Source organism: Bison bison, unplaced genomic scaffold, assembly GCF_000754665.1.
Source record: "Bison bison bison isolate TAMUID 2011002044 unplaced genomic scaffold, Bison_UMD1.0 scf7180017864108, whole genome shotgun sequence".
In the NCBI taxonomy this organism is placed as follows: domain Eukaryota; kingdom Metazoa; phylum Chordata; class Mammalia; order Artiodactyla; family Bovidae; genus Bison; species Bison bison.
Genome location: NW_011494680.1, coordinates 5,636,570 through 5,658,569, shown reverse-complemented (window position 1 = coordinate 5,658,569; position 22,000 = coordinate 5,636,570). Strand labels below are relative to the sequence as shown.

General features: G+C 41.9%; 1 protein-coding gene across 1 annotated transcript in view; it reads left to right on the top strand.

The window, feature by feature from the left end:
* The first annotated feature begins 798 nt into the window (after positions 1-798).
* Positions 799-22,000, top strand: part of SPIDR (scaffolding protein involved in DNA repair) — a 281,100-nt gene continuing 259,898 nt past the window's right edge. The window contains exon 1 of the mRNA XM_010838934.1: positions 799-905. Within this exon, the coding sequence (XP_010837236.1) occupies positions 873-905 (33 nt within the window). The 5' untranslated portion in view covers positions 799-872. The remainder of the gene's footprint in view (positions 906-22,000) is intronic.

Below are 22,000 nucleotides of genomic sequence, written 5' to 3'. Positions count from 1 at the left end.
CATTCAGATGCTTATATCTTTCCTTTTCTCCTTTGCTTTTTGCTTCTCTTCTTTTCACAGCTATTTCTAAGGCCTCCTCAGACAGCCATTTTGCTTTTCTGCATTTCTTTTCCATGGGGATGGTCTTGATCCCTGTCTCCTGTACAATGTCACGAACCTCCGTCCATAGTTCATCAGGCACTCTATCTATCAGATCTAGTTCCTTAAATCTATTTCTCACTTTCACTGTATAATCATAAGGGATTTGATTTAGGTCATACCTGAATGGTCTAGTGGTTTTCCCTACTTCAATTTCAGTCTGAATTTGGCAATAAGGAGTTCATGATCTGAGCCACAGTCAGCTCCTGGTCTTGTTTTTGCTGACTGTATAGAGCTTCTCCATCTTTGGCTGCAAAGAATATAATCAATTTGATTTCAGTGTTGACCATCTGGTGATGTCCAAGTGTAGAGTCTTCTCTTGTGTTGTTGGAAAAGGGTGTTTGCTATGACCAGTGCATTTTCTTGGTAAAACTCTATTAGTCTTTGCCCTGCTTCATTCCGTATTCCAAGGCCAAATTTGCTGTTACTCCAGGTGTTTCTTTACTTCCTACTTTCGCATTCCAGTCCAGGAGCATCCAAATGCAGGCCAAGGCGGGGCGCCGGGAGGTGGTGGGGCCGTGCGCCGGAGAAGCCCCGCCCCCAGCCGGAGCATCTGCCAATCGCAACGCTCGCGCCGATAGGGCGGTGCGTCCGAGGAAGCCCCGCCCCCTACCCGAAAGTCCGCCAATCGCAGCACGCTGTGCGGCCCGGCGCGCCGAGTTGGTTCTGCGACTCACGGCCTTCCGGTGCCTTCAGAGGGCGGTGCACCCTTGAGGAGGTGGAAGCGCCCGGAGATGCCCGGTGGGGGTCAGTCTCGAGGCCCCAAGGTAGGCTGTGGGCTTGTGGGCGCGGTCTCCCTGGTCTCCATATGTTGGAGGACCCGCGGGGCGCGTATGGCGGGCTCTGGGCTGGTGGAAGTTTGTGGAATGGACGCCGCCTGCGTCTGGCCGCCTTCCTGGAGAGCGAGGGTCGCTGCCTTGGGGCAACGATAATGCATGAGCCTCGCTGGTGTTCAGGGTTTCTGCCTGGTCGAACCATGACAGCGGTGTCGGGGGTCTGGGAGACCTTCGTCCCTGCTGCGATGCCTCTCCTGCCCCGTTGCAGAGAAGAAGCCAATTCTTACTCCATGTTGAAATTGTTTCTGTGACTTGCTTTTTGTTGCTTTTGTTATTATAATCATACTTAATACCTTACCTCAGAGAATCCTGCCCCTCTACCTGACTGTTAACTAAAGTGCCTTTGTTCAGAACCCTGTCTACCTGTAGATGGCAGAGAGGAAGAAATTAACACATCCCCTGCTTTTCTAGGAGATGTGTGCAAGATTAATGGCCTTTTTACTTTGCTTCCTCACCTCTGCCCATCTCTGATCTATAAAAGAACCTGGCATCTAGACCCCGAGAAAATGGTTATTTTGAGGTGCTAGCCTGTGATCGTCTCCTCAGCTGCTTTTCGAATAAAGTGTGTTTCCTTTCCTCAACACCTCCTCTCTCGAATTCATCAACCTGTTAGGAGAGCAGAGAGAGCTAGGATTCAGTAACAGTTTGGCAAGCCAGCCGGGAGCCTAGCTGCTTGGGGCTAGCTGGCCCTGGTCAGGGAACACTAGGGCAAGACCCTAGCAGCTGCTAGAACTGTCCTGAGGTTCTTTCCTTCAAGATTCCCTGAAGTGGCACCAGCTGCCCCCAGCTCTTGGCAGTTGAGACAAGGAACTGACAAACTTCTAGAGTTGACGGACTCGATTTTGTTTATAGTGTGAATGAGTGATAGTTGCTCAGTCATGCCTGACTCTTTGCAACCCCATGGACTGTAGCCTGCCAGGCTCCCCTGTTCATGGAATTCTCCAGGCAAGATTACTGGAGTGGGTTGCCATTTCCTTCTCCAAGTGATCTTCCTGACCCAGGGATCCTGCATTGCAGGAGAGTCTTTACCATCTGAGCCACCAGGAAAGCTTACTATTAAGAGACATTTCTACATATAAAGACAGGTCACTTTAAAAAGTATTAGCAGATACATGGAGAAGGCAATGTCACCCCACTCCAGTACTTTTGGACAGAGGAGCCTGGTAGGCTGCAGTCCATGGGGTCGCTAAGAGTCGGACACGACTGAGTGACTTCACTTTCACTTTTCACTTTCATGCACTGGAGAAGGAAATGGCAACCCACTCCAGTGTTCTTGCCTTGAGAATCCCAGGGACAGGGGAGCCTGGTGGGCTGCCGTCTATGGGGTCACACAGAGTCGAACACGACTGAAGCGACTTAGCAGCAGCAGTAGCAGCAGCAGATACATGCTTGACTTTATCTTATAATCTATAAACAATACATTAGAGTATGTAATGAATCCATACACCTTTTCCAAAAGAATACCCAAGACAAAAGTAGCAATAAAGTTATAAATGACAGTCATCAATCAGATGAAATAATTTAGATGAAGCTTTTCTCTCTTGAAAAGATGGGGACTGGGCAAGTGGTCAGGAAGGAAATACAATGTGCTTTTAACTTTGTATGAAAAATAATGTTCAATTCCACATTGCTGAACATAGTTCTGTTTTTGCCAAATAAATCCTCTACTTCGAGTTACTGTCCAACTGCGTTATTAAAACTCCACTTCTGGCCTTTGTTTTGGAATCTGTTACTTTTGTTGCCACCTCCTGATCGCTGTCCTCTGAAGCTTCTACTTCTTTCCCGCTGTCCGATGACACCTCGGTTACCCTTGTGCTGTCCACTGAAGCCTTGATTGCCTTCCCTCTGTAAGTCTACCCAATTCGGTAGCGGGTGCAGTTGGTCCACTTGTTTTATGTGTTCTTTTTTGTTAAGATTGATGGGCTCGATTTTGGAGGATAAGTCGCTCCAGTGTCCGGGAACATATTTTCCTCTCAAGTTGGGCTTTTCCTTCATGGGACAAGCCAATTTGGTTGGGGTACCCTGTTGGAGAAGGGAAGTGTTGGACGCTACCCTGAACCAGTTCACTGGGGAACTAGTTCTTGTGGGGCAAGCCCACCCTAGTTTGAATTAGCTTATTTGTTGATTAGGGTAAATTTCTTTATCTGATTTGGGAATTGGTTCAGTTGGAACTGGTTCATTGGAGAGCTAGGTCTTTTAGGGGTGGGTAGCCTAGTTAATGGAGAAGGCAATGGCACCCCACTCCAGTACTCTTGCCTGGAAAATCCCATGGATGGAGGAGCCTGGTGGGCTGCCGTCTATGGGGTCGCACAGAGTCGGACACGACTAAAGCGATGCAGTAGCAGCAGCAGCAGCAGCAGCAGCAGCAGCCTAGTTGAAATTAGTTCATTTGTTTTGTAAGTTAAATTTATTTACCTGATTTGGGAATTGATTGATCTGTATGCATCGATGCTAGAATCTGTTCATACCATTTTTGTTGGAATTTGTGTGCGTCTTTTGTGTTTTGATGTTATAAAACTTATAAAAATGGGAAATATTTCATCTGTCACAAAGGAAAGATCTTTGGGGCATATATTAGATATGTTAAGATCAGAAGAACAATGGCCCCCGAATGGCTCACAGTTAAACAATCTGGTAAGCAGAAGGAGAAGAACACTGATAATAAACAGGCCCAGAGGCTCCCCTGAACTTGAGGCATCCCTTTCTAATTTCCCCTACAGTAGCCTCCGGTAATTATGACAGTAGGGAACAAGTTGATTGACTTTCTAATAGACACAACTCTCCTTTGTAAATTAAGTGCTCAAATAACTATTTCCCCAGAACAGCCTTATATGAGAGTCCCTGCCGGGGCCTTTTTGACCTTGTCCAGCCTGGGGAGCTTTGGCTCCAATTTAGGGTGTTCTCCCTGTGAAGGGAAACTGTTTATAAGGTGCTTTGGAGAAAGGCCACTAGTCTAATGGGACTGGGAAGGCATGTTCAATGTGGCTTTCCAGCTGTTAGGTTTTGGTTTATTCTGGTTACTTTGGTAATGCACAGACATCTGGTACTAACTGCTTCCTCTAAGGCTTCTTCTACAGTTTTCTCATTTCTTTCTTCTTGAACCCTCTGCACACAGGTGAGTAGCTGTGGAAACAGTTGAAGAACTCTGGCCAGGGTTACTCTGGTGTGTTCCAAAGGCCTCCCCTACCCCATCCCATCCCCTCCAGGTTCGTGGCTGAACCAACCATTCTAATTATGACCTCAGGATGCACTTCAGCAGAAACCATCAGGGGACTCTGAGAAACAAGATTCATTGCTCACAGATCCTGAAGGGTACGTGGTACACCCAGGGGCTGCACAGTGAGGTCAGAGGCAGAGAGACACAGAGGGAGAGAAGGAGGTGCACCTGGGTCTGCCTTTATTAGGGTCTGAGGGCTAGGTGTCTAGAGTTTCGTGTGCTCTCTCTTCATTGGCTAGTTTAAAGCAATAGCAGGGATCAGGGTGCAGGAATGGAGAAGGAGGGTCACTCAGACGGTCATTTATGTAGGTTACCAGGGCTTTTTGAAATCGGGACCTCCATGTGTGGAGGCAGGCTAGTCCTTGCCTTGTTGTTTTGGAGTACAGCTGACCAGGAGCAGACCGTGCCCCTGTGGCCAGTCCTGCGGGATACTTTTATTCAGGTTGGACTTCTGAAGTGGATGCCACTTGGCAGTCAAATGATTAATGTTGGGCAATTACACTACATCTTCACTTAGAAATATTCGTGTTTTTGACCTAATACTCACTTTTTCCCCTAGTCATTCTATTAGTTTTCGAGACCTTATCATTTTTTTTAAATTGTATTAGTTAACTATTGTTGATATAACAGATTTGACTCAAAACCAAAGCAGCTTAAAAAATGTTTGTTTTCTGATACAGTTTCTGAAGGTCAGGGATTGGGAATGGTTCAGCTGTGTGGTTCTAGTTCAGGGTGTCATCAAGTTGGAGTCAAGGGTCATCACAGCTGGAGAATCTGTTTCTAAGCTCATGCGTGTACTTCTTGGCAAGTGTCAGTTCCTTGCCACTTCCATAAGGCAGCTCATGACATGGTAACTGGCTTTCTTTCTAAGAGACCCTGGTGTCTTTAATAACATAATTTCTGAAGTGACATACCGTATTTTCTATTAATCACATAGATCAAACTGATAGTGTGAGAGGGAACTGTAGAGGTTGTGAACACCAAGTGGGGGATCATAGGATGCTATCTTAGAGACTGGCTATCAGGATAGTTTTGCTCCAGGATTTTTTCTTTTTTTTTTTTCGTTTCTTCCTAGATTGGGTACAGAGTAAATACTTTATGCATGGAGTGTTTGTGTGTAACGGGTAGCGTACTCCCATTCCATCTTCTGAGATCCTTTCCCATAGGAACCACTTTAATTATGTGTAATTAAATATGTATAATTCCTGTGCTTCCCACGTGGCACTAGTGGTAAAGAATCCCCCTGCCAATGTGGGGGACCGAAGAGATGCAGGGTCAGTCCCTGGATCATGAAGATCCTCTGGAGAAGGAAATGGCAACCCTTCTAGTATTCTTGCTTGGAGAATCCCATGGACAGAGGAGCCTGGTAGGCTACAGTCCATGAGGTGGCAAAGAGTCGGACACGAGTGAGCACACACACACATTCCTTTGCTTAAGCATCATTTTACTTCTTATTGACTGCATGATAGTTTTATTTTGGGCTGCAGTCGGTCAGTTCAGGAGCTCAGTTGTATCTGACTCTTTGTGACCCCATGGACTGCAACACGCCAGGCTTCCCTGTCCATCACCAACTCCCAGAGCTTACTCAAACTCATGTCCATCGTGTCAGTGATGCCATTCAACCATCTCATCCTCTGTCATCCCTTTATCCTCCTGCCTTCAATCTTTCCCAGCATCAGGGTCTTTTCCAATGAGTCAGTTCTTCACATCAGGTGGCCAAAGTATTGGAATTTCAGCTTCAGCATCAGTCCTTCCAATGAATATTCAGGACTGATTTCCTTTAGGATGGACTGGTTGGATCTCCTTGCTTTCCAAGGAACTCTTAAGAGTCTTCTCCAACACCACAGTTCAAAAGCATCAGTTCTTCGGCGCTCAGCTTTCTTTATAGTCCAACTCTCACATCCATACATGACTACTGGGAAAACCATAGCTTTGACTAGACAGGCCTTTGTTGGTAAAGTAATGTCTCTGCTTTTTAATATGCTATCTAGGTTGGTCTATGTCCAGTTCTAACTGTTGCTTCTTGACTTGCATACAGATTTCTCAAGAGGCAGGTCAGGTGGTCTGGTATTCCTATCTCTTGAAGAATTTTCTACAGTTTGTTGTGATCCACACAGTCAAAGGCTTTAGCATAGTCAATAAGGCAAAAGTAAATGTTTTTCTGGAACTCTCTTGCTTTTTTGATGATCCAGTGGACCTTGGCAATATGATCTCTGTTTCCTCTGCCTTTTCTAAATTCAGCTTGAACATCTGGAAGTTCACGGTTCACATACTGTTGAAGCCTCGCTTGGAGAATTTTGAGCATTACTTTGCTAGCATGGAAGATGAGTGCAGTTGTGCGGTAGTTTGAGCATTCTTTGTTTGGCATTGCCTTTCTTTGGGATTGGAATGAAAAGTGACCTTTTTCTAGTCTTGTGGCCACTACTGAGTTTTCCAGATTTGCTGGCATATTGAGTGAAGTGCTTTCACAGCATCTTCTTTTAGGATTTGAAATTTCAATTTGAAATCTGAAATTTGAAAACCTGTAATTCTATCACCTCCACTAGCTTTGTTTGTAGTGATGCTTTCTAAGGTCCACTTGACTTCGCATTCCAGGATGTCTGGTTCTAGGTGAGTGATCACACCATCATGGTTATCTGGGTCATGAGATATGCAAATATTGCAGATTGGGGAAATAATCTGGTCAGAAGACTTCGGTACCAGCCTCAGCTCTCCAACTAACTAATTATATGATTTTTAGCAAGATATATAAATCTTTCTGGACTCTTAAAAGGAAAGTTGATATGGGCCTGAACTAACATGGTAAAATTGGAAATAGTATTGGGAAAGGACTGAGTAGATAGATTTAAAAAAAGGAAGATGAGATTTAAGCACCTGAAATCTCTTGAAAGATGAAGAGGGAGGAATCAGAGTTGACTCAAAAGTTGAACCTGTGAAAAATGGGAAGCTTGAGGAGAGTTAGTTGTTTCTTAACCTGATGTTAGGATACACAGATACATGAAACTTAAGGCCCAGGGAGAGCTTAGGGCAGTCAGTTGCAGAGTATTTTACTTCTTCCTTCTCTCTTGCCTTAGCCGCTCTTACTGTTCTTTCAAGTACTATGACTCTTATTCCCTTTATGCTTTGTCTTCTTTCCTTGCTAAGTAGCCACGAATGACCACAAACCCTTTATCAGTTGCTTGCCCCCTGAGAACCCCTGATCCTACCCTCACTCTCACAGTTCCTTTTCCCCCCTCAGACTCAATCCTGGGTGTCCCACTTCTGTTTCTCACTGAAAGAAAACCTGTATCTTGGTAAGATCATAAAAGAGATCTTTCTGATAATACCCTGCTTCTCTAATCCTTTGGGTCCTCATTACAAAGCCTTATTTCTGGTGCTTCTTGTATAATGTCAAAGACATAGTGATTATTAATTAAATGAAGTGTACTCATCATTTCAGAGAGTTTTTCCTTTTTTAAGAAAGAGAAACATGGCTTCTTTGAAGCAGAAGGGGAGGAGCCAAGGGGAAAGTAAGGACCTGGCTTCTGTTGTATTACTGAAAGGAGTGAGCTTTGGGTAACAGGAGCGTTTTTCCTCTGGGACTGCTGGGGAGAAGGAGAGCTCGGTAGATGAGAGGTCTGCTGAGTTTCGTGGTGGCTCATTTTACCCTTTGGGAAGATGAGACGATCAGAGCTATGATGGTGACATGGAGAGGTAAAGGCAAGCCTGAGTGTGGAACTTGTGTATATGTAAGTGTGTGTGTGTAAGAGTAGAGGAGTAGAGAGTGGAAACTGTTTACCAGGATTGATCAAGGACAAGTAATAAGAAAATTTGAAGAGGGTCGCTCTCTTTTCGGGTCTTTTTATGCTAGCCCTGTGGGTTGGTGACTGGTAAAGTGAACTGGTAGAAGGGTAGGAGTCCTAACACTTGAAAGGCCACCCTGAAGTCGTTGGCCACCCTGCAGAGTGGCAGAAGAGCCTTCATGACTAGGGAGGCTGGTGATGACAGTGTGATTGGGCTTGAGACTCAGAAGTCCCAGTGAATTCCCAGGTGTTCAACCCAGTCAGAAGCCCAGATGCCGGTATGTACCTTTATGAGGGACAGTTTTGTTAAAGTGAGATAATGTGGAGTGGCTAGAGTCTTTATTTCTGGGAATTAGACATACATGGGAGAAAATCCTGACATATTGCTTACTAGCTCTCTGACCAGCACAATATACCCAGCATTTCCAAGTTGTAGCTTCTTTGTCTATAAAATGGGGATAATACCTGCCTTGCAAGGTTGGTATGAGGGTTAAATGATGAGAATGCATGAAATGATATACTGAGCATATAAGTGTTCAATTACTGTCAGTGATAATGAAAGCAATTAATAAAACACCATGATAATGAAAGTATCTTTTAGATACTATTGTGAATCCTCTACTGTTTTGCCTTTGACTTTCCCTGGGATTGTTGACTCAACTTGTTGAACAAGGAATAGGAAGAGGGCTTAGTTTTAATCTCTGTTCAGTGATGGTGAGAGATTCTCTTATAGTTATCTTTGGGTGTGTACCTTATGGTTCCAATTTTAGCTCTTGGTAATGCCACTGGATGACTTAGTAGTAATTCTGCTTAGAATTAGGCTGCTTAGTCCTAATTTCTTGGTCTGGAGGTTGTCTTATCCTTAACATGGAAGAAAAGTTAAAATTAAGTCGCTCAGTCGTGTCTGACTCTTTGCGGCCCCATGGACTGTAGCCCACCAGACTCCTCCATCCTTGGGATTCTCCAGGCAAGAATACTGGAGTGGGTTGCCATTTCCTTCTCCAGGGGATCTGCCCGACCCAGGGATCGAATCCAGGTCTCTCGCATTAGAGGCAGATGCTTTAACCTCTGAGCCACCAGGGAAGCCCCTAAAATCCATTGAAGACTTTTCATATGACAGGTACTTCACATACATCCCTGTGTAAAGGAAGAATATTTTCTTTTAAGTCAAGCATACATAGATAAGATAAAGTAGTATGAAAAAATTTCTCATGAAAACTAGAAATCATTGCCCTGGTCTTTTCTCCACTTAGTCCTGACCCTGTAGGCAGTCTGTCTTTAAAACTGCGATATTTGTAGAAGCACATACAGTTGTAAAGAATAACAGAGATCTCATTTATTCTTTATCCAGTTTGTCCCATTGGTGACACTGTGCAAAACTGTAGTACAGTATCACCACCAATATATTGACCTGAATACAATCCGACTGCCTTATTCAAATCTCCCTAGATGTGTGTCTGTGTATGTATTGTGTGTGTGTTTAGTTGTGTACAATTCTGGGACATGTGTAGGCTCGTGTATCGACTACCACAGTCAAGATACTGAACAGTTGCACCAGCACAAATATTCCTTTTCTAATACACCCACTGCCTTCCAATAACTCCCACCCCAACTCCTGACAATCATTAATCTACATTTTTTGTCATTTCAAAAATGTTACAGGGAAAGAGTCATTTAATTTATAACCTCTTGACATTATTTTTGTTATTTTTTTCCCACTCAGTATAAGAGTCTTATCCAAGTTGTGTATATCAGTGGTTTGGGCATTTTTATTGCTGAGTAGTAATCCTTCCAATAGACATATAGCAGTTTACTTAGCATTTTACTGTTGAAACATGACTGGTCTGTTTACAGTTTCTGGCTGTTAGAATGGAGCTGCTGTCAACACTTGTGTATGGATTTTTGTGGGAACATAGGGTTTTATTTCTCTAAGATAAATGCCCAGGAGTGTAATTGCTGGTTCATGTCATAATTGGGTGTTTAATTTTATAAGAAATCAGCAAACTTCTAGAGTGGCTGTACGATACTACACTTAAATGTATGAGTGATTGTATCAATTTCATAGGTAATACATTCGTGTTTTGAAAGTATGTAATTTAGTGGGTTTTTTTTTTTTTTTTTACTATATTCACAGAGTTGTGTATATATTTTTAACTATAGAATATTTTTATCACTCTAAAAAGAAACTCCACAGCTGTTAGCAGTCATTCCACATTCTCTCCTTCCCTATCCCCTGGCAACCACTAAGCAAACTTCCATCTGTATGGATTTACCTACTCTGGAAGTTTCGTATAAATGGAGTAACACTTGGTCTCTTGAGATCAACTTCTTATGCTTAGCTTACTGTTTTCAAGATTCATCCATTGTTGCAGAATGTATCAGTACTTCATTCCCCTTTGTGATTTAATATTTTTTCATTGGAAGGTATACAACATTAAATCCATTCATTTGATGGATATTACAGTATTTACACATTTTGGTGGTTAGGAATAATGCTACTGTGATCATTTGTGTACCAATTTTTGTGAAGATGAAAGTTTTCATTTACCTTGTGTATAAACTTACCAAGAAGCTAAAGGCAAAGGAGAATAGGAAAGATGTATCCATCTGAATGCAAAGTTTCAAAGAATAGCAAGGAGAGATAAGTGATCAGTGCAAATAAATAGAAGGAAACAATAGAATGGGAAAGACTAGAGATCTTTTTAAGAAACTTAAAGACATCAAGGGAACATTTCATGCAAAGATGGGCACAATAAAGGACAGAAATGGTATGGACCTAACAGAAGAAGATATTAAGAAAAGGTGGCAAGAATACACAGAAGAACTATAAAAAAAGCTCTTAAATAACCACGATGGTGTGATCACTCACCTAGAGCCAGACATTCTGGAGTCCGAAGTCAGGTAGGCCTTAGGAAGCATCACTATGAACAAAGCCAGTGGAGATGATGGAATTCCAGCTGAGCCATTTCAAATCCTGAAAGGTGATGCTTGAGAATGCTGCACTCAATATGCCAGCAAATTTGGAAAACTCAGCAGTGGTCACAGACTGGAAAAGGTCAGTTTTCATTCCAATCCCAAAGAAAGGCAATGCCATAGAATGTTCAAACTACTGCACAACTGCACTCATCTCACACACTAGCAAAGTAATGCTCAAAATTCTCTGAGCCAGGCTTAAACAGTACATGAATTGAGAACTTCCAGATGTTCAAGCTGGATTTAGAAAAGGCAGAGCAATCAGAGATCAAATTGCCAACATCCGCTGGATCATAGAAAAAGCAAGAGAGTTCCAGAAAAACATCTGCTTCATTGATTATGCTAATGTCTGGACTGTGTGGATCACAACAAACTGTGGAAAATTCCTAAAGAGATGGGAATACCAGACTACCTGACCTGTCTCCTGAGAAATCTGTATGCAGGTCAAGAAGCAACAGTCAGAACTGGACATGGAACAGTGGACTGGTTCTAAATTGGGAAAGGAGTATGTGAAGGCTGTATATTGTCACCCTGCTTATTTAGCTTCTATGTTAAGTTCCAGCTCAGCTGGAATCCCACCACCTCCACTAGCTTTGTTCATAGTGATGCTTCCTAAGGTCCACCTGACTTTGTATTCCATGATGTCTGGCTCTATGTGAACACCATCGTGGTTATCTGGGTCATTAAGATCTTTTTATATAGCTTTTCTGTGTATTCTTGCCATCTCTTCTTAGTATCTTCTGTTTCTCTTAGGTCCATACTGTTTCTGTCCTTTATTATGCTAATCTTAGCATGAAATGTTCCCATGGTATTTTATATTTTCTTGAAGAGATCTCTAGTCCTTCCCATTCTATTGTTTTCCTCTATTTTTTTGTATTGATCACTGAGGAAGGCTTTCATATCTCTGCTTGCTATTCTTTGGAACTATGTATTCAGATGGGTATATCTTTCCTTTTCTCCTTTGCCTTTAGCTTCTTCTCTCAGCTACTTGTACAGCCTCCTCCAACAACCATTTTGCCTTTCTTTTTCTTGGGGATGGTTTTGATCACTGTCTTCAGTACAAATATCATGAACCTCCACCCATAGTTCTTCAGGGACTCTGTCTATCAGATCTAATCAGCTCAGTTCAGTTCAGTTGCTCAGTCCTGTCCAACTTTTTGCGACCCCATGGACTGCAGCATGCCAGGCTTCCCTGTCCATCACTAACTCCTGGAGTTTACTCAAACTAATACCTTGAGTCTATTTGTCACTTCTACTGTATAGTCATACGGGTTTTGATTTAGGTCATACCTGGACCGTCTAGTGGTTTTCCCTAGTTTCTTCAGTTTAAGTCTGAATTTGGCAATGAGTTCATGATCTGAGCCAGTCAGCTCCTGGTCTTGTTTTGCTGAATGTATAGGGGTTCTCCATTTTCGTCTGCAAAGAATATAGTCAATCTGATTTTGGTATTGACTATCTGGTGATGTCCATGTGTAGAGTTGTCTCGTGTGTTGTTGGAAGAGGGTGTTTGCTATGACCAGTGTGTTTGCTTGGCAAAACTCTGTCAACCTTCGCACTCCTTCATTTTGTACTCCCAGGCCAAATTTGCCTGTTACTCCAAGTATCTCTTGACTTCCTACTTTTGCATTCCAGTCCCCTATCATGAAAAGCACATCTTTTTTGCTGTTATTTCTAGAAGGTCTTGTAGGTCTTCATTGGACTGTTCAACTTCATGTTCTTCAGCATTAGTGGTTGGGGCATAGACTTGGATTACTGTGATATTGAATGGTTTGCTTTGGAAACAGAGATCATTCTGTTGTTTTCGAGATTGTAGCCAAGCACTGCATTACAGACTCTTTTGTTGACTATGAGGGCTACTTTATTTCTTCTAAAGGATTCATGCCCTTCAGATATAATGGTTATCTGAATTAAATTTGCCCATTTCGGTCCATTTTAGCTCACTGATTCCTGAAATGTCAATGTTCACTCTTGCTGCCTCCTGTTTGGCCACTTCCAATTTACCTTAATTCATGGACCTGACATTCCAGCTTCCTATGCAATATTGTTCTTTATAGCATTGGGTTTTACTTCCATCACCAGTCACATCCACAGCTGGGCTCTGTTTTCACTTTGGTTCAGCCTCTTTGTTCTTCCTGGGGCTATTTCTCCACTCGTCTCCAATAGCACATTGGGCACCTACCGGCCTGGGGCGTTCATCTTTCAGTGTCCTGTGTTTTTGCCTTTTCATGCTGTTCATGGGGTTCTCAAGGCAAGAATACTGAAGTGGTTTGCCATTCCCTTCTCCAGTGGACCATGTTTTGTCAGTTCACATGTTTTATAGTCTCACCAGCACGGAATGAGGATTCTAATTTTTCCCATGCTTGTCAGTACTTGTCACTGCCTTCTTTTGACTTTAGTGTGCTCAGTCATGTTTGACTCTTTCCAACCCACCAGGTTCTTTTGTCCATGGGATTTTCCAAGCAAGTATACTGGAGTGGGTTGCCATTTCCTCCTCCAGGGGATCTTCCCAACTTAGGGCTCGAACCCTCTTCTCTTGCATCTCCTGCATTAGCAGATGGATTCTTTATCAGTGTACCACTTGGGAAGCCCCAGGGATGACTATATTATCTCTGAATATTCAGAGGTAGTTTTACTTCTTCCTTTCCAATTTGAATGTCTTTTATTTCTTCTCCTTCCCTAATTGCCATGACCAGAACCTCTAGTACAATCTTGAATGTAAGTGGTGAGGGCTGGCATCCTTTTCTTGATCCTTATCCTAAGGAGAAAGCATTCAGTATTTTATTATTGTGTTATTGTGTATGATGCTCTCTGAGTTCTATTTAGAATGCTAATATCATGGAAGGATGTTGGCTTTTGTAAGTTGTTTTCCTGTTGATCCTGTTTTTTTTTTTTCCCCTTGATTATATTGATACAGTATATTGATTGGTTTTGGATGTGGCATAAATCTTGCATTGCTAAGGGGAAGATCCCTATTGGTCACTGTGTATATTCCTTTGTATATGCTGCTGGATTCAGTATGTTAGTATCTTGTTGAGGATTTTTGCATCTGTATTCATAAGTAATAATGGCCCGTAGTTTTTTTGTGATGTCTTTGGTTTTGTTATAAGGATATTGGATTTCATAGTATGAATTAGGAGTTTATGAAGCATTGCTATTAATGGGTTTTTACATGTTTGGTATAAATTATCAGCATAGCCATGTGAGCCTTGCTTTTCTTTGTGGTAAGCTTCTAAATTACTCATTCAATCCATTTGTTATGTCTGTTCAGTTTTTTATTTTTCCTTGAGTCAGTTTTGCTAGTTGTGTCTTTCTAGGAGTTTGTCTGCTGTATAGTAGTTATCCATATTTTCAGCATGTGGCTTTTTCATGTTTCTCTCTTGTCAGTCAGTCTCTCAGTTGTATCCAACTCTTTGCAACCCCATGGACTGCAGCACGCCAGGCTTCCCTGTCCATCACCAACTCCTGGAGCTTGCTCAAACTCATGTCCATCTAGTCGGTGATGCCATCCAACCATCTCATCTTCTGTTGTCTTCTTCTCCTGCCTTCAGTCTTTCTCAGCCTCAGGGTCTTTTCTAAAGAGTCAGTTCTTCGCATCAGGTGGCCAAGGATTGTAGTTTCAGCTTCAGCCTCAGTCCTTCCAATGAATATTCAGGACTGATTTCCTTTAGGATTGATTGGTTGGATCTCCTTGCTGTCCAAGGGACTCTCAAGAGTCTTCTCCAACACTGCAGTTCAAAAGCATCAGTTCTTTGCTGCTCAGGTTTCTTTATGGTCCAACTCTCACATCCATACATGACCACTGGAAAAACCATAGCTTTGACTAGATGGACCTTTGTTGGCAAAGTAATGTCTCTGCTTTTTAATATGCTGTCTAGGTTGGTCATAGCTTTTCTTCCAAGGAGTAGGCATCTTTTAATTTCATAGCTTCAGTCACCATCTGCAGTGATTTTGGATAATCTTATAGTGTTTTATATAATCCTTAGTTTGGTAGTGCTTCTCTTCTTTCATTTCTTATTTTTGCAATTTGAATCTTCTCTCTGTCCCTATTTTTTCTTGTCAGTTTAGCTAAAGTTTTGTCAGTTTTTAAAAATGTTTTTCATATTGATTTTTGTTTATTTATTTGGCTGTAAGGAATCTTTAGTTGAGACATGCAGGATCTAATTCTTTGACCAGGGATTGAACTTGGGTCCCCTGCATTGGGAGCACAGAGTCTTAGCCACAGGACCACCAGGGAAGTCTCAAGACCTGTCAGTTTGGTCTTTTCAAGGAATCAACTTTTGGTTATATTCTTTGTTGTTCTGTTTTCTATTTTATTTTTGCCTAATTGTTCTCATTTCCTTCTTTCAGCTTGCTTTGTATTACTTGCTCTTTTTTTCTAGTTTTCTAAGATGAAAGGTTAAGCTGTTACTTTAAGGCCTTCTTTTTAAAAATAGGTATTTAGGGCTATAAATTTCTCTGTAAATGCTGCTTTTTCTACATCCACAAGTTTTATCTATTTTATTTTTTCATTTTTCTCATAGTGTCTTCTAATTTTTCTTGTGATTCTGTCTTTGATCCAATGGGTATTTAGGAGTCTTTTGTTTAATTTCCACATTTTTGTGATCTTTGCAGTTTTATTTCTGTTGTTAATTTAATTGTATTGTTGTCTTCAGTTCAGTTCAGTCGCTCAGTCATGTCCGACTCTTTGCGACCCCATGAACCACAGCATGCCAGGCCTCCCTGTCCATCACCAACTCCTGGAGTTCACCCAAACTCATGTACTTTGAGTCAGTGATGCCATCCAGCCATCTCATCCTCTGTCGTCCCCTTCTCCTCCTGCCCCCAATCCCTCCCAGCATCAGAGTCTTTTCCAATGAGCCAACCCTTCGCATGAGGTGGCCAAAGTACTGGAGTTTCAGCTTTAACATCAGTCCTTCCAGTGAACACCCAGGACTGATCTCCTTTAGGATGGACTGGTTGGATCTCCTTGCAGTCCAAGGGACTCTCAAGAGTCTTCTCCAACACCACAGTTCAAAAGCATCAATTAGTTGGTGCTCAGCTTTCTTCACAGTCCAACTCTCACATCCACACATGACTACACATGAGAAAACCATAGCCTTGACTAGATGGACCTTTGTTGACAAAGTAATGTCTCTGCTTTTTAATATGCTGTCTAGGTTGGTCATAACTTTCCTTCCAAGGAGTAAGCATCTTTTAATTTCATGGCTGCAGTTATCATCTGTAGTGATTTTGGAGCCCAGAAAAATAAAGTCAGCCACTGTTTCCACTGTTTCTGCATCTATTTGCCATGAAGTGATGGGACCAGATGTCATGATCTTAGTTTTCTGAATGTTTAGCTTTAAGCCAACTTTTTCACTCTCCTCTTTCACTTTCATCAAGAGGCTCTTTAGTTCTTCTTCACTTTCTGCCATTATTGTCTTACGAATAGTAATAATATGATCTCACTCCTTTACAGTGTATGGAGGCTTGTTCTGTCTAGGAGAAGTTTTCCTCTGTGTGTGAGAAGAATGTATTCTGCTGCTGTTTGTTTGAAGGGTCTTCATGATTTCTTGTGGACAGTTAGCTGTTAATCTTACTAAGGGTCCTTTTACACAGTGAGTCGTTTTTCTCTTGTGCTTTTATGATTTCTCTTTGTCTTTCAGTTGACACGATGTGTTTATAGTTGGTCTCTTTGAGTTTATCCTCAAGAGTTTTTTGAGTTTCTTGGGTATATATTTAATAGCTCATCAAATTTGGGAAGATTTTGGTCTGTATTTCTTGAAATACTGTTTCTACTGCTTTCATTGTTCTGTTCATTTTTCTTCATTCTATTTTCTTTCTGTTCTTCACCTCGGATATGCTCAATTTTCCTATCTTAAAGGTTGATGACTTTTTTTTTCTGCTAGCACAAATCTGCTATAGAGCCCCACTTGAGATCTTATTTCAGTTATTGTACTATTTAAATCTTGAATTTCTGTTTTATTGTTGTGCTTTTTTTCCTTTTTTTCTAAAGAATAATTGTTATGGCGTTATATTCTCTATTTGCTGAGGTGTTTTCTTTTAACGTTTTAAGACAATTTCCTTTTTTTTTTTTTTTTCCTTTGAGCATATTTACAGAACTATTTTAAAGTTTTTGTCTAGTGCATCCAACTTCTGGCCTCCCTCAGGTACAATTTTTTTTGACTGCATCCTATTTCTTCATGTGTCTCACAATTTTTTGTTGAAAACCAGACATTTAGAATATAGTGACCACTCTGAACATTGAGTTCCCCCACCCCCTTTCCAGAGGATATTTTTGGTTTGTTATTGCTATTTATTTTGTTTAGGGATTCCCAGGTGGCACTAGTGGAAAAGAACCAGCCTGCCAATGCTTGAGATGACCCTCCTAGTCTGGTTTTGTGATGTTCATATTTCCCCCAGGAAAAGGGGTACCTCCAGCTTTTCCTGCTGGGTCCATTAAGGGGCAAGGAGAAGATTGCCATCGCCTTGAGCTGGAGGTAAAGGAGCCTTGCAGTCCCAACCCGTGTCCTGTGAACCCAGACCCACAGACTGCATAAAATGTGGTATTAGTGGCTGTTTGAGGTAAATGCCAAAAATCTGAGGAAAATTTTCTGTCATGTGTAGCTGCTGAAGACACTCCATTGTTAGTTTACTTGTCTATGAGTTATTGGACAGAGATTTCTTTAAATGCTTTGAGCCAATAAGTCCATCAGTCTTACTGAGGAACTCACTGTATGTTGATACATGCCTTCTGTACTCTGGCAATTTATAACCGACTATCCCCTGGAGGAGAAAATGGCAACCCACTCCAGTATCCTTAGGGCTCACGGTGGTTAACGTTAAAGAATCTGCCTGCAATGCAGGAGACTCGAGGTTGATTCTTGGGTCAGGGAAGATCCCCTGGAGAAGGAAATGATAACCCACTCCAGTATTCTTGCCTGGAGAATACTGTGGACAGAGGAGCCTGGCAGGCTATTGTCCATGGGTCACAAGAGTGAGACGACTTAGTGACTAAACCACCACCATTGTGAATGACTATTCAAACCTCTTGCCTATTTTAATGAAACTTATCTTTCCTATGGGGCTTCCCTGGTGGCTCAGACTGTAAAGAATCTGGCTGCAGTGCAGGAGACATGAGTTAGATCCCTGGGTCAGGAAGATCCCTTGGAGAAGGGAATGGCTACCTACTCCAGCATTCTTGCATGGAGAATTCCATGGACAGAGGGCCAGGCGGGCCACCCTCCTTGGGGTCACAAAGAGTCGAACATGACTGAGTGACTAACACTTTGACTTTCCAGTGTTCTTGCCTGGAAAATTCCATGGACAGAGAAGCCGGGTGGGCTACAATCCATGAGATTGCAAAGAGTTATACATAATTGAGCACGCACACACACTTACACGCTTGGCATGTAACTCTGTGCAGGGCCTCAATCCTGAGGTACTAGGGTCTTCTCAGGGTTTCCTGGGCATACACACAGCCCTTCAAACACAAATAGCGTTCCAGATCCCCTGAAGGTGTCAGCTCTTCAGTGCTGCCTATGGACATCTCATTCTTCAGATATTCCTTTAGTATTTTTTGTCAGTGTGATTTCTTAATCCACTGTTTCTGTCTCAGGCAGCTATAATATTAATTAATTGCTGTCAATTGTTTTAGACAAATGCTCTGATGGTAGGGCTTTCCCACTGAGTGAGCTCTGAGTTAGAGCAAATTACGGTAATTTCTGTGAGTAGTTTTTTTTTTTTCTCCACTAGCTGTCGGGCAGTTCAGGTAGGGAGAGTACTCTGAGGAAGCAGCCTTTTTGACAGCTGCAAGCCCAGTTTGCTCTCTCCTATGGCTGCTGGGCTATCAGTCTACACAGCTACCCGGGCTGTGAGGCTGCTGTTTTTCAAGGCTGCCATGGAGCTAAAGAGGGGGTATGAGATGAGGGCAAGTTAAAACACCAAAAGTTCACTGTTCTTGCTGATATTAAGCTGTTTTTTTTGAGTGAATGCTGTTCAGATTATGAGCCTGTGGTTAATTTCCAAAGTTTTGAAAAATTAAATTAATTTGAAAAAAAATAGTTAATTAATTAATTAGATTATTTTTTGCCACTATTATTATTCCTCTTATGGAGGAATGGGTTTTTAGAGGTTGTTATTCTCTTATTCTGGAAGTTTGTCCATCACAATTTTATTTTAGCTATTTTTATAGGTGTGTGCAGATAACTCATTGTGACTTGACTTTGTATTGCCATGATGGCTAGTAATGTTGAATGTGTTTTTATGTGCTTATTTACCATCTGTCTATCTTCTTTGCAAAATATCTGTTCATGTCTTTTGCTGTTGCTTAGAAGCGAAGTCGTGTCTTTGTGACTCCATGGACCTTAGCCTGCCAGGCTCCTCTTTCCATGGGATTTCCCAGGCAAGAATACTGGAATGGACTGCCATTTCAGTCTCAAATGGACCACGTTTTGTCTTTTACCCATTTTTAAATCAATTTTTTTTTTTTGGATATTGCTGAATTTTGAGTGTTTTAAAAATATTCTAGATATTAGTCCCTTGTTGGACATGTTGTTACCAAATATCTTCTATCAGAGCAACATTTTAAAATTTTTACAATGTCCATTTGCTAGTTTGTGCTTTTGCTATCAAATTTATATAAACTCTTTGCCTAGCCATAGAACCTAAAGATTTTTTTTTTTTTTCACAAACAGCTTTGCCATTTAATAGTTTATGTTTAAGTTTGTGACATATTAGATTGGCCAAAAAGTTTACATGGTTTTCCCATAAAGTCTAGGTTAATTTTCATATAAGGTGAGCAGTTTAGGGTTTGTTTTTTTTTAATTTTAATTTTTTGGTCTATGGATGTTCTGTTGTCCAGTACCATTTACTGAAAGTCTATTCCTTTCTCCACTGAATTGCTTTTGTGTGTTTGTCAGAAACCAATTGCACTTTGGTTTTTACTTCTGGCTTTCTGAAGCAGTCTAGTCATCTACATGTCTGTCTCTTTGCCAAATGTATTGTCTTGATTATTGGAGTTACGTAATAAGCCTTGACATCTGATAGAGTGACTTTCTACTTCATTCTTCTTCAAATAGTTTTAGCTTTTCTAGGGCCTGTGGCTTTCACTGAAAGTTTCAGAATAGCCTGGCAATATCTATAAAGTACTTTCTGGAATTTTGACAGGAAATGAACTCAAACTATAGATCAGTCTGGACCAGATAGATGCCTGTGAGTCTCCTAGTTCATGTTTCTCTGTTTATTAATCTTTCTTTAGGTTCTTTCATCAGCATTTTGAATTTTTTAGCCTGTAGATTCTGTACATATTTTGGTAAGTTTATGCTTAATATTTCATTTCCTTTGGTGTGATTGTAAATTGTATTCTGTTTTTAATTTCAGTTTGTATATGTTTATTGCTAGTATTTAAAAATGGATTGGTTTTCGTGCATTGATGTTATATCCTGTAGCCTCACTCCACTCACTTATTAGTACTGGTCATTGTGGGGGGTAGATTTCGTGGGATTTTCTACATAGACTATAATGTCTCTGTTGTTTTTCTTTTTTCTTTTTCAAGCTGTATGTTCTAAAAGCCATCCTTCACCGCCTGCCTCCCACCCCATCTCCTGGTCTTATTGCAGCAGCTTTAGCTTCCAGTTGTGGCTCAGCTGGTAAAGAATCTGCCTGCGGGAGACCTGGGTTCAATCCCTGGGTTGGGGAGATCCCCTGGAGAAGGGAAAGGCTACCCACTCCAGTATTCTGGCCTGGAGAATTCCAAGGACTATATAGTCCATGGGGTTGCAAAAGAGTTGGACACGATTGAGCGACTTTCACTTTCACTTCACTATAGCTTCCGGTACCATGTTGAAGAAGTGATGAGAGTGGACATCCTTACTTGTTACTGATCTGAGGGGGAAAGCATTCATTCTTTCCTGGTTGAGTATGGTGTGAGCTGAAGGTTTGTGGTAGTTGCTCTTCGGTTGAGGAAGTTTATCTCTACTTGTAGTTTGTTTATAGTTTTTCTTGAATTGGTTTTGGATTTTGCCATACGCTTTGTTTTTGTATCAGATGGTGCAGTTTTTTTAACTCGTTGATATGGTAGATTACATTGGCTGACTTTTGCATGTTGAATCAGCCATGGACACCTGAAATAAATTCCCCTTGACCTTGATGTGTAATTCTTTGTAAACATTCAGTCAGCTCAGTCACTCAGTCATGTCCGACTCTTTGCCACCCCATAAACCGCAGCACGCCAGGCCTCCCTGTCCATCACCAACTCCCGGAGTCCACCCAAACCCTTGTCCATTGAGTCGGTGATGCCGTCCAACCATCTTATCCTCTGTCATCCCCTCCTCCATCCCCATCCCCATCCCCTCAATCTTCCCAGCATCATGGTCTTTTCCAGTGAGTCAGGTCTTCTCATCAGGTGGCCAAAATTTTGGAGTTTCAGCTTCAAATCAGTCCTTCCAATGAATACTCAGGACTAATCTCCTTTAGGATGGACTGGTTGGATCTCCTTGCAGTCCAAGGGACTCTAAAGAGTCTTCTCCAGCATCACAGTTCAAAAGCATCAATTCTTTGGTGCTCAGCTTTCTTTATAGTCCAACTCTCACATCCATACATGCCACTGAAAAAACCATAGCCTTGACTAGACGGACCTTTGTTGGCAAAGCAATGTCTCTGCTTTTTAATATGCTGTCTGCTGCTACTGCTGCTGCTAAGTCACTTCAGTCATGTCCGACTCTGTGTGACCCCATAGACAGCAGCCCACCAGGCTCCCCCGTCCCTGGGATTCTCCAGGCAAGAACACTGGAGTGGGTTGCCATTTCCTTCTCCAAGGCATGAAAGTGAAAAGTAAAAGGGAAGTCGCTCAGTTGTGTCCGAGTCTTCGCGACCCCATGGACTGCAGCCCATCAGGCTCCTCCGTCCATAGGGTTTGCCAGGCAAGAGTACTGGATTGGGGTGCCATCGCCTTCTCATGGTCATAACTTTCCTTCCAAGGAGTAAGTGTCTTTTAATTTCATGGCTGCAGTCACCATCTGCAACAATCTTGGAGCCCAAAAAAATAGTCAGCCACTGTTTCCCCATCTATTGAAGCC